Source organism: Orbicella franksi, chromosome 3 (genome assembly GCF_964199315.1).
Source record: "Orbicella franksi chromosome 3, jaOrbFran1.1, whole genome shotgun sequence".
NCBI classification, from domain to species: Eukaryota; Metazoa; Cnidaria; class Anthozoa; order Scleractinia; family Merulinidae; genus Orbicella; species Orbicella franksi.
In genome coordinates, this window is record NC_138147.1 from 16,957,379 (window position 1) to 16,980,345 (window position 22,967).

General features: G+C 40.3%; 1 protein-coding gene across 2 annotated transcripts; it reads right to left on the reverse strand.

Annotated features, from left to right (window-relative positions):
- Nucleotides 1-10,013: 10,013 nt before the first annotated feature.
- LOC145481576 (NF-kappa-B inhibitor-interacting Ras-like protein 2) lies at nt 10,014-22,959 on the reverse strand. Of its 2 annotated transcripts, XM_081460085.1 has the most exons (9): nt 22,861-22,959; nt 15,573-15,668; nt 15,349-15,396; nt 14,526-14,618; nt 14,195-14,288; nt 13,572-13,658; nt 12,202-12,344; nt 11,385-11,406; nt 10,014-10,722 (listed from the first exon to the last, which is right to left on the reverse strand). In XM_081460085.1, exons 1-7 carry the CDS (start codon nt 22,957-22,959, stop codon nt 12,229-12,231), a joined length of 633 nt encoding a protein of 210 aa, XP_081316211.1. In that variant the 3' UTR covers nt 10,014-10,722; nt 11,385-11,406; nt 12,202-12,228. The 2 variants fall into 2 exon arrangements, with proteins under 2 accessions (XP_081316211.1, XP_081316210.1); XM_081460084.1 differs by lacking the exon at nt 11,385-11,406.
- Between the last annotated feature and the right edge of the window lie 8 nt (nt 22,960-22,967).

Genomic DNA, 22,967 nt, shown 5'->3' on the forward strand with positions numbered 1-22,967 from the left:
GATGCTACCGACGTTACTGCTCAATTCTACTGATTAATACAAGCGCGGAGGATTCCATTTAAATATCTAAATTGTGGACATGTTTGGGTTTACTGACCGCGGGAACTAACGAGGGTATCCCTGGCTTAACTTTGACAAAAGCCGGACACACCAACAGGACGAAGAAAAATAAATGACAGTGAGCCACTGAAAACGATGGGAAATATAAAACCTAGCCATAAATTCAACTTATGTGGAGGTTTCAACGTGGGTCGGTAAGACTGCCCCAACACGGCTACCGTGATAACAATGTTAAAAAGCTAAAGAACCTAAACAAAACAAACAAAACTAAGTAGAGGTAAAAAAAAAATGGTAGGCTGACTTAACTGTTGGACAGCTAAACACATGGCAAGCCAAAATAAACAGTTAAACATAGTAAATACATTTAGCTTCTAAACAATACAGAAAGCTTACAACTGTTTAACTGTAGACACTTCGATCTCTTCCTTCAGTGTCCTTATCACAGATTTTCGACCGCATGTTGTTCTACTTCAGTGATTTCACCACAGGATGGGGCGTGGTTGTCGAATCGTTTAGTCTGACAGGGTATATTTTTAAAACTGCTTTGGCCTGTAAGTTGGCATCAAATTGAAATGTGAACTGAACAAATAACCATTGCGAATTCCCGGAATCGAAGCTTAAATCGAGACAGAGGATAGCCTCCAAAGATGGCGTGTGTTTTCTTCAAGTGGATAAGTAATAAGGCGGCAAAAAAAGTTCCGTTTAAGTCTTTCTTTTAGTTTTATTCACTAAATAAACAGCACATTCCCACTAGAAATAACGGAAATCATAGGTTAAATTTTATGACACCGCGTTTATGCCCGAAAAACGATCATGGATGTAAATTCTGCCTCACACTACTGTTGTTAGTAATATGGTTACTGTACATTCTCTTAATTACCATGACATTTCGATGATAGGTCCTGGGTTATAATTGTTCATAACAGTTGTTCAGTCGGTGTTAACATCAGAGGAGCAGGGGAGTGGAACCTTTGCGGAAAGACAACCTCCCGGATGAAAATTGCGTTTTCCAACCTCTCAGTTTACCAGAACTTCGAAATTTCAAGGAAAACGCCCCGGGCAGGGCGTTGATGTGCTTCATTTGTACATATTAACACCTGGTGAACGCTATATAAAACTAAACGTCTACAAATACAATTTCAGTTGGGCATTATCTGAAGTCATAAAAATCTACAGATAACAATGAGTTTCCAGAACGAGTTTTCTTTTCTAATTCCCTCAACTACTCGTATTTAAACTTTTCTCAATTCGGTTTTCCTTTTTATACAAATATACAATAAAATAAAGGAGGTATATTATACCATGTACCAATGTGGAGGCGCGGTGGCTTCATGGTCAGTGCAGGCGCTCGTCCCTGGATCGAGCGGTCGGGGTTCGAGCCCTGGCCGGGGACACCGTGTTTTGTTCTTGGGCAAGACAATTCTAGGGGAAACCTAACAAATTGCGGGGGAGTGACCTGCGATTGACTAGCATCCCAGGGGGAGTTGAAATACTCCTAGTCGCTTCATGCTACAGAAACCGGGATAAGCTCCGGCAGCTATGAGCCAGACGGCTCCAAGGCTTCACTATATTATACCATACCAGAAATATTATTTAAGAATTCCGACCTGGCTTTAGTTACCTTACTATAAGCTAAAATCGTTTTCTATCAAATTTATAGAGCTATACAGCTAAAGTTTTGACTTTGTACCCTCACAACTCATAATTCTTGACAACTGATCTAGCGTGCGAACAACGGAAAAAAAATTTCGACAAGCGAAGCGAGCCAACGAGCGCAAAACTGAAGAATTTCGAGAGAGACTGGAGAGCGAAGGGATCGGGGCGGGGCGGGGTGGGGGAGCCCGTAGACTTTGTTTTTGATGTGCCTATCCGCCCTTGTTGATTAGCCTGTAACAAATCAGTCAATGAGGTAATTAGACTTGTCAACTACATTTTCTGTACTTGCAAACAGTGCTTTTTTGTCTGAAGGTTAAATCGAAAATGTCGTTTTCTCGGAAAGACAAAACTATTTCAAGGAAAAAGCCACTGCCTATTTGCATTCTTTTTAGGGCTAGCTATATGCAAAAGACGAGCGAATTTGAGTTCTCTAGCCTTACCGAAGAAATTTAATTTTGTTCGATTGTTTAGACATTCGCTCTTAAGTGCTTCCGGCATATTATCTTTATATACTACTAAGAGCACACAACTCACGTCTACAGCTTTGTCGAAGCAGCAGAAAAGTTATCTTCACTTAAAACAAGATCTTTACTCGCTGATGTCTGGGGCTCTTCTTTCTCTAACTCGTTTAACTCTGAAGAGAGATCTTCCTTTCTACTTTCCGTATTCTGATCTTCCTCAACACTCGATCCCTGCTTCTCGTTGGTATTTTCACTGCTGTGAGCCGCAAACAGGTGGCCTTGGTTTTCTGTGTCTTCCACCTTTCCATCCCCGTCCTTTTCGCTCTCCTGGCTTGTTTGTTGTTCAGTAACGTCGCGGTCCATGGATTTAACCTGCTCGTTCAATTCGAAACCCTCGTTGAAAGAGGCGCTTGCTAGGTCTCTACCTTTACAGGAGTACCCGTCGGATCCGCTCCGCAAAATATCCGCTCTGCAGACTAAAGTTGAGCTGGCTGGGAATCTTAGCAATAAACAGAATATTGCTGAGAATTTAGCTTATCGAGAGCTAGCTAGCTGGAAAATTTGTTTTGGCGTTCAAATAGCTTACATTGTGGTTTTACAAATCAGTTCTGGCTGGAAATTACATTCCGGATGCGATCGCTGACTGAAGTGTGTCACTTGACACTCTCTGACTGCTTGACCTTTTGTTTGAAAACATGCTTACAATATAATGTTAGTTGTTTATTTAAGTTTTATTTACCAGCAAACGATAGAAGTCTGTTCTGCTGTCATTTATAGCGTGAAATTAGATCGGTTTCTTTTCCGTTGACGCTCCTTTTTCCCACGTTCAGTTGTATGCTTAACCACCGTTGATCCGGTCGCGGAAAATCATCGTCTGTTCTGCTTTCATGTTCTACCGTGATACAACTGGTTATCTGGTAATGACGTTTCTTCGTTCGTGCAGTCTTTTCACATTTTTGCCTGGGGCCCGGTGAGACTCCGGTAACCTCGCTATATTTTGGAATTAAAACATTGTTCCCGTATAATTTTGTGTCCAACGGTCGGTTTCAAGCGCGGTAAGATTTTGCGACCAGTTGTTTGAGGGTTTGGCTGCCAGAGAACTCTGAGGACTCCACTGATAAATTCAAAGGTTCAGGTAAGAACTACTTTGGAGTTGAACTAGCTGAATCAGTCTATGTATTTAATACTGATAATATTAAGCAATGTGTGCTGGAAAAGCCGGCGCAGTTTTTCAAACTGTATTCGCCACTGTATTGTATTTCAAACCCAACGGAAAGTGCTTCAGCTTCAGTGAAGACAGTGAAAGCAAGAAAAGGCCTAATATGTCTCAGAACTTGGAAGGGTTTTCGAAATTGTCAGTCCATTCATCCACAGTGATCCTACTTCCGAGTGTAATTTCAATTCTGTAATTTTAACGACCAGTAAAATCCGATCCCGGTGCTGCAGTCGATGATGACCGCTTTTAACGCGTCGAGCGTTAAAACATGAGCTGTTGAAACATATTTGCCGCGTCTTGGACAAACTGACGAGATATTGAAATGATCATTTTTCCCGGTGTAAGAAAGTATTGTTTCAATCGCTTTCTTTTCTGAAGTCCGATCATGTTCTTTATATAACTGAAGGCTGATTACCTATTGCTGCCTTTTGGTATCGCCGAAAATTTGCCCTGAAAGAGCTGTTGACCAACACACCCGATTGATCTAGTTCCATGTTAATTGTTCTGTACTTTGACATTTAAAAGTAGGCAATCATATCATTCCAGATTTCGTTCTTTCGGTGCAAATAGCGCCAGGACAATAATGTGTAATTTAATTTCTTATGCGTCCCCATTTGCTAACGCGCGTGTTTTTCGTACATTCAGTTTCTGTCAGAGAACAAGTTATTTTGCATGCCTGCGTTGCTCCCGGAAATGGAGACATTTCGCCTTATTGTCCCTCTTTTTATGATGGCACAGACAGTGATTTTGTGGTGGAACAATTATCGCGCGGTTCAGTTCATGTAGTTTAATGGCAAAGCGCGAAACATGGCACACGAAAAAATAGGGGAGGGGCGTGGCACCAGTTCACACCATTCACTGAATTCACGCTTCTGAGTTATAGTTTGATGACGAAATGAGCGGTAAAAAATTATTCCACAATTATTGCTTTCTTAAACAGTTAAATTCTTGCTTCTTTGACTTGCCCCAGGGAATGTAATTTTCAGCAATGTAACATCAGTTAAAATCTAAGACATTTCATTGAATACTCTCATGAATGAGCTATTTTTGTGAACATAGTTCTTGATCTAGATCTTACATTGAGGGGCCCGATAGTATCACCAGTTTTGTATATTATTATGTGTCCGTGGCTGTATGCGTATTTGGATGCATGTGTGCATGTGTGGACGCGGGAAGACGCCGGTATAATAGGGATTGTGCAGTATGTTACATTTTTTAAAACATATCATTTTTCAGGTGTAAAATTAATTGCGTGAACTAAAAGAAGCACAGCTAAAGATGCTGCAAACGTTACCCGATGTCATGGACTGGTACCCAAGAGAAGATGAGCAAATTTGTTGATGAAACCACGAGATTAAGTTTGTGAATCTTTTATGCTGATCGGCCAGTGTATATTTATGACATTTAATACATTGATCTGATTGATACATTTTGTTAACGAGTCTCTAGACGTAATCATGCTGTTAATAGCAATACTTTTACGGTGAACGGCCTATAACATCCCAACAATGCCGGGGTCTTTGCTGCGAAACTTTGCACTTAACTGTGTGAAACTTTTACGGTGAACGGCCTGTAACATCCCAACCATGCCGGGGTCTTTGCTGCGAAACTTTGCACTTAACTGTGTGAAACTTTTACGGTGAACACATGACGGCCTGTAACATCCCATTAATGCCGGGGTCTTTGCTGCGAAACTTTGCACTCTACTGTGTGAAACTTTTACGGTGAACGGCCTTTAAAGTCCCCTCAATGGGTATTTATGAAATTTTTACGGTAAACTACCTCTAGGAATATGAGTGTCTTTGGTTGTTTAGCTTTCTAGTTAAATTAAATTTGTGAAAGTTGTTTTGACAGTGCTTTGCAGTCTTGGGCAAGGCATGGATCAGTGACATGGACTGAGAAGGATCACCAACATTCAAGGTATGTATTATCAAGACTTTTTTAAATTCATTTTATGATAAAGATTCTAATGTGGTTTATACACTTTTATCTCGCAATTCCAGAGTGGGAAGCTCAGAGAAGACAGTTGTCCAAAGAAAAAGAAAAAGACGTTTTTCAATACTTTTGAGGTAAACATGGTGTTACTAATCAATACTAAACCAGCTCCCTTTAGTTGTTTTAGGGAGCTGGCATAACCCTTTATTTTTCAAAAAAATCATTAGAAATAATTGTAAACTACTAAATTGGGGTAAACATATAAAGTGTGCTGCTGTTGTTGAAATTACAATCATTATTGGGCTAGCAATGTGGAAGTAAGGCCGATATTTAGTAGTAAAGGACTTCAATATTATTTTTTTGTTCATTTCCCTTACAGCATTATATAAAAGTAATTTTGCAACAAACATTTCTTTGGTGAAAGCAAGTTTGATTTGAATGTCTAGAAGGATTAGAGGGGTCTTATTTTAAACATTAGCGTGAATCATTTTAGATATCAGAACGTAAAGTGCCAAACTGTCACACGTATGCTGAACCTGGAAGGCATCTGAAGCATCGGAAAACAACGTGCTGGGAGACACCTTGTCCGATCCGCTTAAGACATAAATGGTAAATTGTATTGTTTTTAAGGGATAAGATAATCAAAGTGTAGATTTTGCTCATAGCGGCAAAATAACCACATATTGCTAATTTATCTCTAATAATAGTCAACAGCCGACAATAGGCTGTTGAATAAAGGTCCTAAACAATGCGTTTGTTTTTAATCTAGGTCAAAACGCTGGCCAGAACATTTTTTTCGCCTATAATTGCCTTGCTGGCATTTCAAATGTTACTCATTACTGCTGGCTGGCTACTTGGCATATTGCCATTTTTCTAGCTCGGTATTCAAAATTTTCATTATGTCTGGCGGGTAGTTTTATGAAATAAAGTCGATCTTGCTAGCAGTGAAGAGCGGATATTTTTTTCCCAGGAAAGTTAATTATTAATGGTAATTGATGTGGGAGCACAGAATCAGTGCTTGGGAAGTCACATCTTAAATTTCCAGTTAAAGTGTCGTTGGGTACTCCTGTTCAGAGGTGATCCCGAATATTCCGTTCGGAAGAAACCGAAACGGGCCTTTCCATTTGAATTTCCGGAATCTTTGGCATGATGGAAAGCACCCAAAGTAAACTGAATGACGTCAAGGTAGTATCATATTACATCCACTGGCGCGATTGGAAAGAGGAAAGATGTCAACGACAAATGCGTTTTTCGCTACCGCCAATCAAATGTTCGGCGGCTCCGACTACTGTTGAGCACTGTTTCGTTGTCTGAACTGTGCTCAGCGATTTGATCACCGCGCGCTCAGCAGTGGTCGGAAGCTGGGAGGAGCTGCCGAACATTTGATTGACGATAGCGAAAAACGCATTTGTCGGTTGAGCTTTGAATTTTAGAGTCCGCATGTTACTGAAAGGCGCAATAACGCAATTACTATCAAAAAGATTCACTCGAACATCGTGCTCAGATTGTGCTTCTACTAAAATACTCACTTATGTTGGTTTTTCGGTTAGTGAATAACTCGTAACGTGACTTTTTAGTTATAACTACCTTGGTCTCATTTTAGAGCTAGCCATCTTTAGTCCATCTCAACCCATCGCAAGCCACTACTATCGAAGAGTCACACGAACATCATACTCATTTATATTAGTCTTTCCGGAATTGATTAACACGTCACGTGACTTTTCAATTGACACCAACTTGGTATCAACTTGCTAACCGTCTTCTTAGTCCTTCTCAATGGCTTCTATACCCATCTCAACGCGATTACTATCGAAAAACATTTACACGAACATCGTGTTTTTTGTCACCACTTTGGCCTCAATTCAAAGCCCCCTGGGGGGGGGGGGAAGATACTCCCTTATATGGACTATATAGGTATGTGCCGCGGGATAGAGAAGTATCCCCCCCCCCCACCCCACAGGGACCGCGGAGACCATTTTAAAGTGGTAGGGCAAAAAAAATCTAGCCAATACAAACAAACGTTAAGGTTAGTTTCAAGTAGTGAAATCCATATTTTATCCATGTCAGCTGGCGCCCTAGAAAATAAATCCCAGCAATAAAAGTGGTAGGGCTGTAGCCCTACCAGCCCCTCCCCCTACGCGGTCCCTGTCCCCCCCCACCGGGATCAAAGCTTACTGTCTTCTTAGTCTCTCTCAACGACTTCTACACCCGTCTCAACGCACTTACAAACGAAACAATCCACACGAACATCGTATTATCAACAAATACAAAATATAGACTTTCTGGTTTGATTGTGGATAACTTGTCGCTCGCACTTCTCCGATGAGGTAGTGCCAATCTCTTACAGTCAAAAATAGAAACGATGTATAGTACTGTATAAGGCCCCGACCGCACTTATGCGTTTTCGTTTGAAAAAGGACACTTTTTGATGCGTTTTCGCCTGTCGTCCACTCTAAAACTATCGAAAACGCTGATGAAAACGGACCCTTTCGAAAACGGTTTCAAAAGTGGTAAATACATTGATGCAAGAGATCTAGACTACAAACGAAAATGCTGCCGGTGTACGTAGGATCTGTAAAAGATCTGATCAGCTAAAAATAGAAACATAACAATGAAGTAAGGTTGATTACTACACAGAAAGCTTAACGGGACAACGACATGAAAGAGTCAAAAATGGAAGCCAAGAATTGCAACCGCGGACAGCTGTTTCGACCTGGTTGGGTCTCGTCAGCACGGTGTAGCTGCAGCAAGAAGTAAAGCAAAACTGCAAAAGTGGAGGCTTTCGAAAACGCATCGTTTTGAAAACGATCTGTTTCTAGCGTGGGCAAGTGAAAACTGAGGCTTTCGAAAACGGTCCCGAAAAAAGCGTCATATACTGTCGTTTTTGTCAGTGTTTTCGGTCGGTTTCGTGTGGACGATGAGTGAAAACGTATTTAAAAGTACGCGTTTTCCTGCAAAAACGAATTAGTGGACAAACGAAAAAAAAAAACCGAAAACCTTGACGCTGGTGTGGACGAAAAGATTTTGCTTCGTTTTGGTTGAGACGAAAACGGATACTTTAAAAAATGTATCGTGGGGTCGGGGCCTAAGAAGTACAAATGAGGAACTGACAAGTGAAGAAACTATTCGTGTACAGCCTCACAGAAACAGAAGAACCGCGATTTGCAATAAAATTGAGAGAAAGTGGCTCGACGTTTGAGGTGGTTGATATATCTGGAAAAAAAAAGTGATTACCTTAGATTAAATGTACATTAATTGAATTAAATAAAACAACGGCCAAGTCACCACGACTTGTTGTGTCACTGACCAGCGTCAACTGAGCTAATCATAAAATGATTGCATCATTGTAACAACAATATAAGCTAAGCATAACCGATCGAAAGAAGTGTTGGACGAGGTACAGTAAAAAGTTTTGGAAGGGAAATTATTCCCTGCTTTTTTTATGCATTACTCAATCAACACACTTTTTTAAGTATAGAGCATTGGGCGCGGGAAGACTAAGCACTTGTTTCAGGCGTCAGCTGTGTTTCCAATGACAACCATCTACCAATCGTAGCGCACGCACGCTTAAGATGGCTCAAAACAGTTTCCAACTCTTAGATTTTGATGGGTCGTTATAACCACTCTTTATCACTTGATGCTACAATCATGGTGTCAAAAAACTGCCCAATCATTGGTGAACACGTTATTTTCGTGACGCAATACGTTACCATAGCAACAGTGTAACCTCTTAAAACACCCTTAATTACAGCTTTAGGGGCTTGAGGTCTTTTAATTCAAAAACGGCACGGTGAAATTTTTTGTATTATCAACTTTTGATAAGCATGATGAGACGCAACTTTTGGTAAAGTTAAAAAACATTCCATAGGTAGGGTTCAGAGCCACCTTAAATTTTCGAAAATTTAAAAACGTCAGTACGCAGGTCTCCCCAAGGTTTCAAGAGTGGCGAATATACAAAACGGGAACAGTAACAGATAGTGATGTTTGGAATTTGCCAAACTTTCAATTCGTGTAGTTAATTATCGTTAATTACCTTCATTAAAATATTTATTGACTTGTTTTCAATAAATTTAAGTTGTAACCCATTTTGCTATAGTAATAAATTAACTTCATCAGCTCCTATGACCCGAATTACACTGATAGCAATTGTTTTTTTTTACTGTTATCGGTATACATGAACGTTGAGAAAGTAACAAGAAATTAAATTTCAGACTGAGTTTTAATTTCAGCAGGAGTAGCTTACAATCGGTAATATCTCAATGATGCTCTTGTTCAAGAGTTACCCTGTTAAAACTGTTATATTGGATACACTTCAAATTGAATTGTCTTTTGCATCTGTATTCATAACTTTAGATTGCAATTTTACCATTTTAATTCCACAACTTTCTCCCTCATTAAATTAGCCTGCCCACGCCCGTGAATCGCTCTAGTCCGCTAATCCGCTTGTTCTGCAGGCTACGTTAAATTGGAATTCTATTTGAAAATGCCGTATTTTGTACAACGTCTGCTCGAAACTGCTGTATTATAAATCCTGCCAGTGGACAGAAATACTAGTCCAAAAAATCTCAAAATGTTGTTTACATACATAACAACGTTCTTTCTTTAGAGATCTTTATACAATGTTCATAAAGTATCTACAGTGAAACTGAAGTATCAAACATAAATTTAAGAAAACATCTGGGTCGGGGGGGGGGGTACTCCCAGAAAAATTTGGTGGGGGTGTGCGGCCCGATTCCCAAAACCCTTACCCTCTTTATGACCACAATCGGCGATTTTTCCCCCTACCCTATTTATTATCTGAACAAAAATTCGATACCATATTTATGATCGTTGCAGCTGACACAGTTGCCCTAAACATAATTTTTGAAGGGGTTTTGTTTATGGTCTCATTGATAATGATGAAAAGGTAGCTTCTTCTAAACAACATACCCAATTCAAGACCAGAGTACAAAAACCAGACCCTATTTAAGACCAAAATGACCAAAATCGATACCCTATTTATGACCAAAACGGCTGAAAACCCATACCCTTTGGGGCCGCAAATACCTATAGCCCATATAAGGGAGTACCTCCCCCAGGCATCTGGGAAATTTAAAGCTCCTGCAGGAACCAGTACCAAAATTTGGCACATCACCATGGATATCATCAACAGAATACCCCACGTGGCTAAGCAACCTCAGCTTCTGCCCTTTCTTCAAAACAGGTTTCCAGCGACAATTCAACTGGACTCAACTCAATTCATTTCTCTGACTGTTGAAGCATGTGTCCTGAGCAGACAGTGAAAACATCGTGTAGTGGTCTGCTAAGACAATCTGTTTCACAGAGGAGCAAGTCACCATGGCCTGTCTATTTTCTGATACCATATTCGTAAAGAGACTTCCTGCTTGGAGAACCCTAGAAAATACAATAAATAGCTTCATGGACATGTGTTGCTTGCTAAAGACTGAGTTGTAGCTGTTCTGCACACATTACAGACTCATTACATACCGGTGTTGGAAATTAGCGCTCACTCGCTCGCCCATGCAAGTGTGAATAGCATTGGGCAAGTACAAATCATCTATCGCTCACCCGTTTGACGAGTACGATTTTTATTTTTGGGAAATTTGCACCCTGCTGGGCAAGTGAAAACTGCACCAGGCGAATGGATTTTGAGAGTCATGCACCCAAGTTGCGAGTGCTGTCAAAGTTTAGTTTCCAACAATGCATAACAATGATACTATTCATTACTGTATCCAAATTTGCAATTAGCCAATCAGAAACCACGTACATGTATAGTGTCCTAATATCCTGCGATATCAAGTCACTGGCCTGATGTTGTTAGGATATCATGCCTCGTTTGGTCTTGCCATGGGTATTTTGTGGGTAGTGTAGCCGCTCTTATAAGCTTGTAATTTTATTTGTAACGTGGTGTAGCAGCTGTTATTGTTTTAAGGCTAGTAGCATTGTTTCTGTTGTTTTTTCTATTGCTCTGTCAAACGGTATCAAGCCATTCATGTGACACCTTGCGAGAGCTGCCACATGACCCATAATTTGGCTCGACTGCGTCTCAAACTCACCTGATATGCCACTTAAGGTTACCTAAAAATGTAATAGAATAGCTGTATAGGTAATTAATGCATGCTAAGGGCTATGTTTTTATACCCTCTATGCAAATTGCATGCCTGGTAAGCCTATGACACTATTCAAAAGTGAATACTACAGAACAGCCACATAGGCATGTAATGTTTGCAAAGCAGCTATGTAACTTTGCCTGTTGAACACATCACTTGCAAATGCCAAAGAATCATTACGTGGTTATGACCCTGTTCAATACTACAGTGGAACCTTTCCACAACAGCCTCCTTGGGGACAGAGGAAAGTGGCCGTTGTAGAGAGGTGGCCGTTATGAGGAGGTAGGGGTGTAATGCGACACCCATTTTTGGGGGGGGGGTACAACATTTTTTTCTTCAAAAAATGCTTATTTTAGCATATATAAGTCAAAATGTATCAATAAAACTGAAACTTAACAGGAAAAGAGATCAATGGCACGTGGTATGGTCCAAGTTTGGTGACATTTTAGAATAAAAAAGTGGGGTTTTATGTGCACCGTTCATCTGTCACTGATTAACTGGTCATTATCAAGAGGTTACTATGGCAGTTGGGATGAGTTTAGTGGCTGTTACTGTTGTGGAGAGGTGAACATTGTAGAGGGGTGGCTGTTAGTGGAGGCTCAACTGTATAGAAAAATGACAAAAACAAGCTGCGCATGCATAGACCTATGTAATTCTGCCTTTTGAATACATAATGTGCCTATGGTATGCAAAAGAATCAAAACTGCTTTGGATTAATGTGTATCTCCACCTTTTTTATGAAATGTCTAATGTTTTCTCCTACCTTATAATTTCAATTTGAGATGAAAAGCTATTCCTTTGTGACATCAAGACCAGAGTCCTTGGAAGCAGACATTGTTTTGCTGGTTTTACGCATGGACAGAAATCGCTTCACTTCTGAGTGGCTTGACTGGAGATAACCCTTACCTAACAATGACAGAATTCAGCAACATTCTGTTGTTTATCAGAAATAATTTATTGTTATCAATTCAATAATATCATTATGTTGTTGTGGAATCGTGGGATCAGCATCTAGTCCGCCAGCCATCTCCTGCCAAGGATTTCAAGGGGTGTGTCACAGGTGACCACCTCAATCAACCCTTGGGTTGCTAGTACATGTATGGTAACAATGCTCCAGATTAGACTGCAAAACAGTCATTTTTGGACGTTTTCGAAAGGCGCAAAGCACCGTAAGCACGATCCTCGTGTGTGAAGTACGTGAGCCTCACCCACCAGGCATGTCTCTCCCCATTCTACATCGCCACTTTTACACTCGCTCCAGACCTTTTGTTCGAATAGTGGCCGTCGCTCGCGTTCGCAAAAAATACGACTGTTTTGCAGTGTAACTCAAATTGACTGTGAAGCACCAGTGCGAAATTTGAAGCCATCACCCTGAAGTCTTTGCAGAGACCAATTGAGAACAAGTCCCTTTACAGATGAATTTCCTAACAACTTTTCTCGTTCAGTCTGTTTGAATTTTACTCCCCCAGGGGCTCAGCAGCTACCTTTGCTATCTCATTATAGATCACACTGCATGACCAGGCACATGATGTTAAGAGCAGTTTGAATTGTTTCAAGAGGGCAACCCAAGTGTGCTTAACTCTCCTTCATTGTAACAATGCCACAAGGCTCTGGGAATCTGTAATCCTGACTTTTCATGACCACCATCCAGAACAAGGCAACTTCAAGTGCCTGTGACTCTACAGGAAAAGAACTACATGTAGTGCACCCGTACTGTGCACCAGCTGCACCACAGTTCTCCACCCTTTGGTAAATAATAATTGTCGCGGCTAATCGCCATCGCAAAGTACAGCAACGACGCAGCTCGACAAGGTCGAACCGAAAGCATACATGTAAAGCTCCATGCTACCCAGTTACATCACCTCTGATTAGTGATGTCATTTATTAACATTTAACCATTGTTCTGCTAAGACTTTTTAAAAATATTCAATAGTTTTCAAGAACAAAACAAAGGCCAAAAATGGGAAAAGGAAGAAACACTCAAGTCATTGTTGCAACATTACAAAAATACCAACCAACAAAAAAGAGGGAAAATCTGAGCAAAAGGAAAACTCAAGAAAACATAAACCTAAATCTAAACATGAGACACGCATGCCCTCAGTCTTTCAGTTTTGTAAGATTCAATATACTTACCAGCACATGACACCATCCTTGTAGTTATCTGCACAAAGGGATCCTGGAGGGCTTTCCTGTCTCCAACATTAAGTTCTGTCAGGCGAACTAAAATAATTATCCATCATTTACTTGACATTACTGGAAGTGTTGATTGAAGTAGAATTAAACACTAAAATTATAACGGATACAGTCGACTGGTATCAGTTACTTATAAGCAGATAAGATGCTATTGATTAGGCTCAAGTGGTGAATTACGTAGTTTCCAGTGACATGTGGGAGGTGCGGTTCCCTCATATTTAGTGTGCTTATCTCTGGAATCTCTGGAATGAGTGGTCTGAGTTCAAGCCCTGGCCAGGGACATTGTATTGTGTTCTAAAGCAAGACAGCTTACTAATTCACAGTGCCTCTCTCCACTCCACCCAGGAGTATAAATGGGTACGCCATACTTAACGTTAGGGGGGGGGGTAACCCTGTGATGGACTAGCATCACATCCAGATGGGAGTAGAAATACTCCTAGTCACTTTATGCTACAGAAACTGGAATATGGTAAGCTCTGGCTTGATGGGCCACTCAGCTGGTATACAGAGTTTACCCTACCAGTTACACATAATAGCGAATCAAAAGTTGTAACTCAGAATACCTTTCTCTGCCTCAGCCCACTTTTTGATGACGGAGGATTCACACTCTCTTTCATTCTTTATATCAGCTTTAGTTGCCACAACAACAATTGGGAACTATAAACAAGCATTTGACCAGATGAAAATACATTGTTAAACAATTTGAATATCTAGTCTGACAGTCATTTTTAGATGATGAATAAAAATGCTCAGCAGGATGATAAAAAGAATTGAAATGCATTACTGTCTGTTATGACACACTCTCTGAGTGACGTGTGTTTTAGATTTGCCAATGGATTCCTTTAATATGTAATCTACATCTATTAATATGTGTTCTTATGGCTGTAAACCTACATCTTTTCCCCTGTTTCTGTCTATTTCTTTCTTGATGGCTTGAATCTGCTGAAAGGATTTCTTTGAAGTCACACTAAAGACAAGAAGAAATCCCTGCGAAAAAGAAAAGAAAGCTGTTTAAACAACACTCTGCAGGGAAAACTCAAATTATCTAGCTCATGTATTTGGAGAAGCACACCCAGATTTTGAGCCTCTGTGTATCACAGGTACACAAAGTAACTATCTTTGCAAAATGATTTCATTCCCACATTATGATTCATCAGACTTCTCTATTTCTTTCAAGGGTACATGCATCATGCTATAGTACCTGAGCTTGCTACATGCACATACTACTGTGTGGTCTGACTTGAGATTTTATACAGATTATATCAGGTGGGTCAGGGGACACACAGTTCAACCCCTATTAAATGGCCACCCCTATTAAATGTGGCTTCCACTCTAAATATTATAAAGGGGACTGGCCGTTTAACAGAGGTAGAAAAAATAGAAAAGCCTTTGACGGGACTTTGATTAATGGCTGCCTAATAGGGGTGGCTGTTTAATAGGTGGCCACTTACTAGGGGTTCGACTGTATAATTTAAAAATGTGCACCCCACCCTGGAGAAATTATCACAGTCTGACAGTTCCTTCAATAATAAGTCCATTTCATGCTAAATAATCATTTGGAGAAAATCATTTTTCTAACAATATCAAAAAGTATGCAGTACACTCAACAAAATTTTTCAGTTAGGAGTTGCTTTTGAAATTATTAATCCCTATAATTTAATCACAGAAATCTATCATAATTTCATACATAATTTATCACAAAATATGCAATACATACATCCGCCAGATTAAGATAGTGTTTAGAAAGCTCTCCAGTACTTGATTCCTGTCAGTGAATCAAAGAAAAAGCACAGTGATCAAACACTTCCTTGGTACAAATGACAAGTGAAAAGCATCTTCAGTCTAACCACACAAAATGTAGCATCATTAGTGAATGTGTTGGCCATTTTGGTCATCATGTAAGTGATTAGTAATCAATTAAGAACATGTAAGATAACTCACCACACCAGCAGTATCAAAAATTCTAATTTTCTCCTTTACTCCTCTATCAGTGTCCAGCTGAACTTCATAAATATCCTCAATTGTATGAAATGTTGGCTGAGGGTTGATTGAAAACAATTAATGACACTCCAATTACATGCCCATTTTATACCAACCTACTCCATCCAGTTGACAAGATTTTCTAAAGGGGGCTACAAAAGTAACGATGTCAACTCTCCTGTATTATCATGGATAGAGACCAAATCTTCTGTAAGGATCACCAAATTTCCTGGATATGAAGGGAAGCCTACATTTTTCACACATATTTTGGCTGATTTGGCATTTTTTAGGAAAAGTCTTTGCATTTGACTTAGTTTTCTGGTTGAATCAGTGGAGCTCTACTTTTAAAGGAGAGCTTCTCAACTTCCCCCCCTCCCCCCAAAAATTGTGTAATCACAATTGTTTTTTCTTTTTTGGGGGGGGGGGGGGAAGGGGTCGAGAAGGTTAAATTGGCGATCTCCCAGATTTTAATTTTTTTTAGGTTGGCAGCTCTGCAAAAGTCATTTCTGAGGCACTTACTCTGTTGGTATCACTTAATACCTTGCAGATTTCTGCAGGGCCTTGGAAGAAGGATTGACAGAGGGTGTGGATCCTATATTGTAGTGCTGGTATCCAAATTAGACACAAGGATAATTGAGTGACACCCATAAAAAAAGGACAGGGATGCTCGTACAGGTTAAAAGAATGGTTTTGGTACCTCTTGGAGTGTTAAGCCTTAAAGGTCCACAGCTGTAGCTTTTGTAGTACCTTTTAGAGTATTGAGCAGAAAAAATATGACAGGAGATAAAGGGCACGATCCATTCGACCAAAATTTCTGGGTTGAGGTTCCAAGACTTCTTGGTGTCAAATGGATCATGATAGGTCCAAACGGTCTTCTTCCATTCCACTCACAAAACGAGTTACGCGCTCATTTTACAATGCAGGATGTTGGATCACTGTTGCTCGTATTAGAGCTAGATGAAGATTTTGACGTTGATATCAATGGTATTGTGTGAGCTGTCTCATGCGTAGTAATTTAACCCGTATAACAGGTTATTTTGAGCAGACCGTTCCCAGATATATACCATATGAGTTCAAACACATCTTTCGAATGACGAAATATCTCGGGAAATAAATCGTCCTTAAGAGCCGTAAACAGCCAAGACATACGCTTGACTTGTGAAGCAGCCACAAATCTGTTGTAACTGGACATGGATATGCCATTAACACCGATAGATCCGCTGTTAACAATCCATAAAAGCTGCAATGATTGGTTGAATGGATCGTGCCCACTCTGTTATGTTAGAATTGGTACCTCTTGGGGAAGAAAAAAATTTCAAGCCATGCTCACAAAACAGGAAATCTGGTACCTCTTAGTGTAGCTACAGCAGTTAAGTTGTGCGCATGCGATGTACGACACTTGAAGTGGCACGTGCTTCTGCAACAAATTTGCACGCGCAACATTGCGCAAGTTTTCAACGGGTTTCTAATTTAAGCTGTTTTACGCTCAATTACTATACTTTGTAGCCTCGAGAGTACTATTTTTAAGTCATTGGAAGTTTATTTGAACGTGTATTCAGTTATTTCAGGCTTTTCATGCATATTTGTTTCACGTCTACGCTACCCTTGTTTCTAGGTCTTTCTAGCAAGTTCTGTGGTGTCGCGAAAGCACATGCGTAGTGCCGCGACACCCAACTAGCGTTATAAAAGAGTAGTCTTTTTGTTAGCAAGATCAGTTGACGCAAGATCTGTTAATTCACCGCAAGTTAACAAGTTTCTCCAAGTTTATCATTGTTCTGGTGATCAAGGCAGCACCAAGGTAATTATTTTTTACGCTATTTTAGTTAGTTTATGTAAGCGGTTTGTATCTTTAGTCGTTTAAGTCCAGTTTCATCGCTTGTAAATTGTAAATTTAAGTCTTAAGGTTTTAGATAAAGTCAAGTTGTATACGACATCGTTTTACCGTTACTGTAAAGCGATTTTAAGTTTTCTACTTTCACTTTTGTAACTTTCGAAGCATGTGAAATGTATTTATATCCTGTTATTTTCGCAAGCTAATGTGTAGTTTATTTGTATCTTTTATTTTAGTTCTCACAGTGTTTATAGAGTTTTTAAAGAATTTTAATAAACAGCAGTTTGAGAACCGACATTTAACCAAATCACTGGAGCAATAATGAGGGGTTAGTGATAGGTTAATAAAGATAGTGAATTTTAAGTTCAGTAATGAAATGTGAAGGTGAACTAATCAACATTACACAAGCATGGGACAAAGAAAAATTCTGAGTCCCCGACAGGAATCAAACCCATGACCTCCCAAACACCGGGCGGGCGCTCTATCCACTGAGCTATGAGAACTCATGGAGAGCGAGGTCATTTAACTGAGTTCATATATGACAGGTGTCCTGCATACTGCTAGGATCAACGCCATCAAAGTCATCATGAGTAGTGATAAGTGAATAAAGATGGTGAATTTTAAGCTCAGTAATGAAATGTGACGGTGAATTAATCAACATGACACGAGCGTGGGACAAAGAAAAATTCTGAGTCCCCAACAGGAATCAAACCCATGGTCTCCCAAACACCGGGCAGGCACTCTATCCACTGAGCTACGAGAACTCATGGAGAGCAACAACCCCGGCCAAAAGTAGTTGGGACACTTGAGCTAGATCACGTATCCCCCATCCCCCCTAATCAATGTTGGAAAATATCGCGTTTTTTCCAACAAAAAGGGAAAAAATCACCCGATTATCAACATTGTAAGTGGGGGGAGGGGAGAACTCGCTTGCTGTCCCAACTTTTTTGTCCGGGATTGTCTGAAAAAAGAATTTAAAGAATGTCACACAACCTGCCATAGAGGCTTAGAGAAGAAGGGAGTTGTACCGTCTTGCGCGTACTAGTAACGCACACCGCAAAAAAAGAAACCAACAAAATGGATCGAAATCCTCCAATCGTAACCCTAGAGGATGTTATCTTTTGAACTCCCTTGTTTCCTGAGGCGTACGCATAAATATATAACTTAGAAGTCGTATTTTGGGTCGTTATAACGTTTCTGTAACCGTTCATACGGACTGTTATGCTAAATGGCGTAGTTATTTGCTACCTGGCGTAGTTATTTGTTACCTGAGAGTTTAATTATTTAGCAAGAGTCATCTTCTTTTGAAATGGAAAGTGCAGAACGCCAGCCGCGTTTGAATGGTAGAAAAGTGAGGAGTGTTTACCTGATTACTTACAGTAAGGCGAACGTTGAAATTATTGCATCGCGTGAATCATTTGCTGTGGTAGTGCTTGATTCTTTCCAAAATGCTGATCCCACAAGCAAAACTAAAGTTTTACAATGGGTGTGCAGTCCGGAACGTCATCAGAATGGTGAAATTCACTATCACATGGCCGTTAAACTTGATCAAAATCGGAGATGGCTGACAGTGCTGAATTATGCGGACAAAAAGCATGGCCTGAAATTAAATTTCTCTAGCAGTCACGCTAACTACTTCTCGGCTTGGAAGTATACGACAAAAGACGACAAAGAGTACCTGGAATCAGAATCTCACCCAGACCTGAAAAATGCGCCACAAACACAAGAGGCCAGCCAAGCACGCATCGCAGAAATGGGAGGAAATGAAAAACGCGGGAAAAAGAGAAAACGAGCACGGCAGCCCCGGCTAACGATTTATGAAGTTTCCCAAGTGGCAGTGCAAAAAGGAATTAAGAGTAGGCTAGAATTGCTGTCCCTTGCTAATCAGCAGAAGAAAGAGGGCAAAACTGATTTGGCCGAGTTTATCGCCAACCGCGGTTACAAAGCAGTAGAAGAGGCTCTACGGGTCGGATGGGAAATGGAAGAGGCTCCAGCTAAATTAGAGAGAAACCAGAAGACACGAATGGAAATACTTCAGGAATTTCTATGAGAAGAGTGTGTCTTCACTTGTAACAAGAAGTGGCTTACTATTGCCAAAGATATCCTTCAAAGAAATTCTATCCCAGAGGCTGATTTCACAGAAGCCGTCAGAAATCTTCTCGTCAAAGGTCGTGGGAAATATCACAACATCTTGCTTAAAGGGCCTGCAAATTGTGGGAAGACATTCATCCTTAATCCACTAAAGTCAATTTTTCATACCTTCAGCAACCCCGCAACAACAAGTTTTGCCTGGGTAGGAGCTCAAGATTGTGAAGTGATCTTTCTCAATGACTTTCGCTGGTCGGAGAAAATAATCCCTTGGCACGACCTCTTATTGCTTCTGGAGGGACAAACTGTTCACTTGCCCACCCCTAAATCTCACTATGCGGAGGACATTGTGTTCAAAAGGGACGTTCCTATTTTTTGCACTGGTAAGGATGAGCTTGTCTATGTTCGTGGAGGGGTAGCTGATTCTCGCGAAACTGAGATGATGCAAGTTCGATGGAAGGTTGTCAGTTTCAACGCACAAATTCCATCTAGCGAGCAGGTAGATATTTTGCCATGCCCTCGCTGCTTCGCAGAGTTTATCTGTGGACGTGAAGGAAGTGTTGCTGCTAACTAAGCAGGACCATATTGGCATGTTTTTCTTCCTTTTCAATTCCCTCTAGTGCCAGAACGTGTATAAAGCGAGATGCGTTGTCCGCTTAATCGGACTCACTGGTTATCCGCGACAATTAACCGCCACGATTAACCACTGACCACGATTAACCATTTTTGTAAAAAAAAAAATGGCTCCAAATCGCTTCGGGGCATTTCATTTATAACTGTTTCCCCTTTTATGGAATTATAATAAAATATTTAACATTGATTTGGGTCAAGAAAATGTAAAACAGAACTTTGCGAGAAGGTTTATTTGGTTAACCGTTCAATTGAAATATAAGGGTAGTTAATAGTTAAGCTATTGTCTCCGATAGACGGTTAACCATATTGTAAGGTCTAAACCCTACTATTTTGCCACCAAATTGCTTCTATCCCACATTTAAAATGGTATTTGAAGTAAGAGATTTTTGTAACTTGCGCCAATTGGGAAGAAGACCGAATTTTAAGAAGCAAAACGGGACTTTCAAATGGTTAACCGTCGTGGTTAATCGTGTGTGATCTAAACTACGTGTAAACCGGAAGTTGTTGTGTCTCGTGAAATCGCGATAAACTGATTACTGTAAACATTTCAGTGGGTTTTCACTTAATTAATTTATTTTGCATTTAAACTGAAGCACGAGTATTTTTTACGGTGCTAATAGCATTTAACAGTCAGTTCTTTGTAGCGGGTATCTAACCCTTTATTATCTGAAATACATTGATAAAATAGAGTATTAACTGCTTGTAACAAATGAAATCAATTTACCTTAATTACATATACATGGCTGGCAGTCTCGCTATGAAAACATACAGTACAAGTCAATATCTAGTACGATTTCCTTTAGTTCTTATTACATCATTTAGCCGTGCATTCATTGATCCAATTAAATTGTTGATAGTTTCAATCCGTATTGAGTACATTGTGTTCACAGCTCTTTGTTTGAATTGCTCAAAAGACTCTTTTGTAATGTTCTGTGATACAGCCTGCTCTTTCAGTTTGTTGGAGGCAATATGAAACAGATTTTCTATAGGATGTAAGTCTGGGCTTCGTGGTGGCAGTTTCAACAGAGTTGAATCAGCCCGCGACATTGCACTTTTTGCGAGCGCTGAGTTTTGCGATGGGTCACCGTCTTGTACCCAAATTCGACTATTTCCTTTGTCTGCTGTCTGAAACATAGTATTAAAGTTTCTGTCAATGAAATTGGAAAAGTACGTACCAGTCATTTTCTCGTAGGGCTCACAAATAATCACACCTTTTCCGTAACTGATGGCCACCATGAGTTTTAACACTTTGCCGCCAGTTCCCTCTTTTCGTCCCTTGGATGTACAACCCAAGGCAAGTCCCTCTGATATCTTTCTCCATGTCCTCCCCTTTGTTGCGCGAGCTTGTTCACAGGGATTTGATTTGTGGGCAAATCCAGTTCCGTCCAAAAAGAACGATAAATGCTCAGTCCAAAAATTCTCAGGTAAATCTTTCTTGCACCATTTAGCAAAAGACAACCTTGTTTTCAGATCCTCTCTCTTTAGGAGCCCTTTCTTTCGTGCTTGTAGATAGTAATAACCTTTATCATTTAAGAATCTGGTGACTGTCCTTACCGAGACTTCAGACTTGTCGATTCCTGCTTGTTCCATGATGCACGCAGCAGAAAAGTTCCCTTCCTCAGCTCTTAGCGTTACAATGCTCCTGGTAATTAAACGCTTCTGTCTCTCTGTAAGCTTTCTTGGACGCCCTTTTCTTGATGCCGGCCTTAGAGAACGCTTGTTTACACCACCTTCTTGAGCGATTCTGAAAACACTACTATGTGAAACGCCACAAAGATCTGCCACTTTACGCACTGAAAGTCTTCGAACACGACTTAAACAATAGACACGAGCTCTAGCATCACAATCGATTCTTCCCTTAAAGACCATTTTGTTTGAAGCAAATGTTGATTTACTATAGCTACCGGTTGTGACGTATTTATAATCCTCTACTTTATCACTAAGACTTATTCTAGATTAACATAGAAGAGTTGTTTTCAATTTCCAGAAAGAAACAGTGCGTAATTAACCCGAAATCTAATTTTAAAATACCGTGACGATCACCCTTATCTCTATCACTGGCGTCACATATTCTCTTGAAAATTCCTCGCATATCTCTTTCAGACAATCCCGGCCAAAAGTAGTTGGGACACTTGAGCTAGATCACGTATCCCCCATCCCCCCTAATCAATGTTGGAAAATATCGCGTTTTTTCCAACAAAAAGGGAAAAAATCACCCGATTATCAACATTGTAAGTGGGGGGAGGGGAGAACTCGCTTGCTGTCCCAACTTTTTTGTCCGGGATTGAAGGTCATTTAACTGAGTTCATATATGACAGGTGTCCTGCATACTGCTAGGATCAACGCTACCGAAGTCATCGTGAGTAGTGATAAGTTAATAAAGATGGTGAATTTTAAGCTCGGTAATGAAATGAGCGCCCCCGTCCTTTTTAGATGGGAGTCCACCCTGGGGAGAAAATGTTCAATGGTTACTTGGCACCCACTTGTTTGCATGCAAGTAGGTCACAAATAGGTCCGCAGAGAGCCAGCCGCAATCGATAACTTGTTATAGATACGATCAGCTTACATATAAATAAGTTTTAAGCTTATAAGCTTAATTATTTCTAAGCTTATCAATACAGCGCCAACCATGGGTCTCCCAAGAAATAAAATATTGGCAATCAGCTAGCTACAAGGATATTCAAGGTGTCAGCCTACCTGACCTGGAGAGTGATTTCCAAACACTGCTTGCTCAATTACTGCCGTTTTCCCAACACAACTTCCCCCGACAACAACAAGACGTAAACATTTCGGCATTTTGTTTT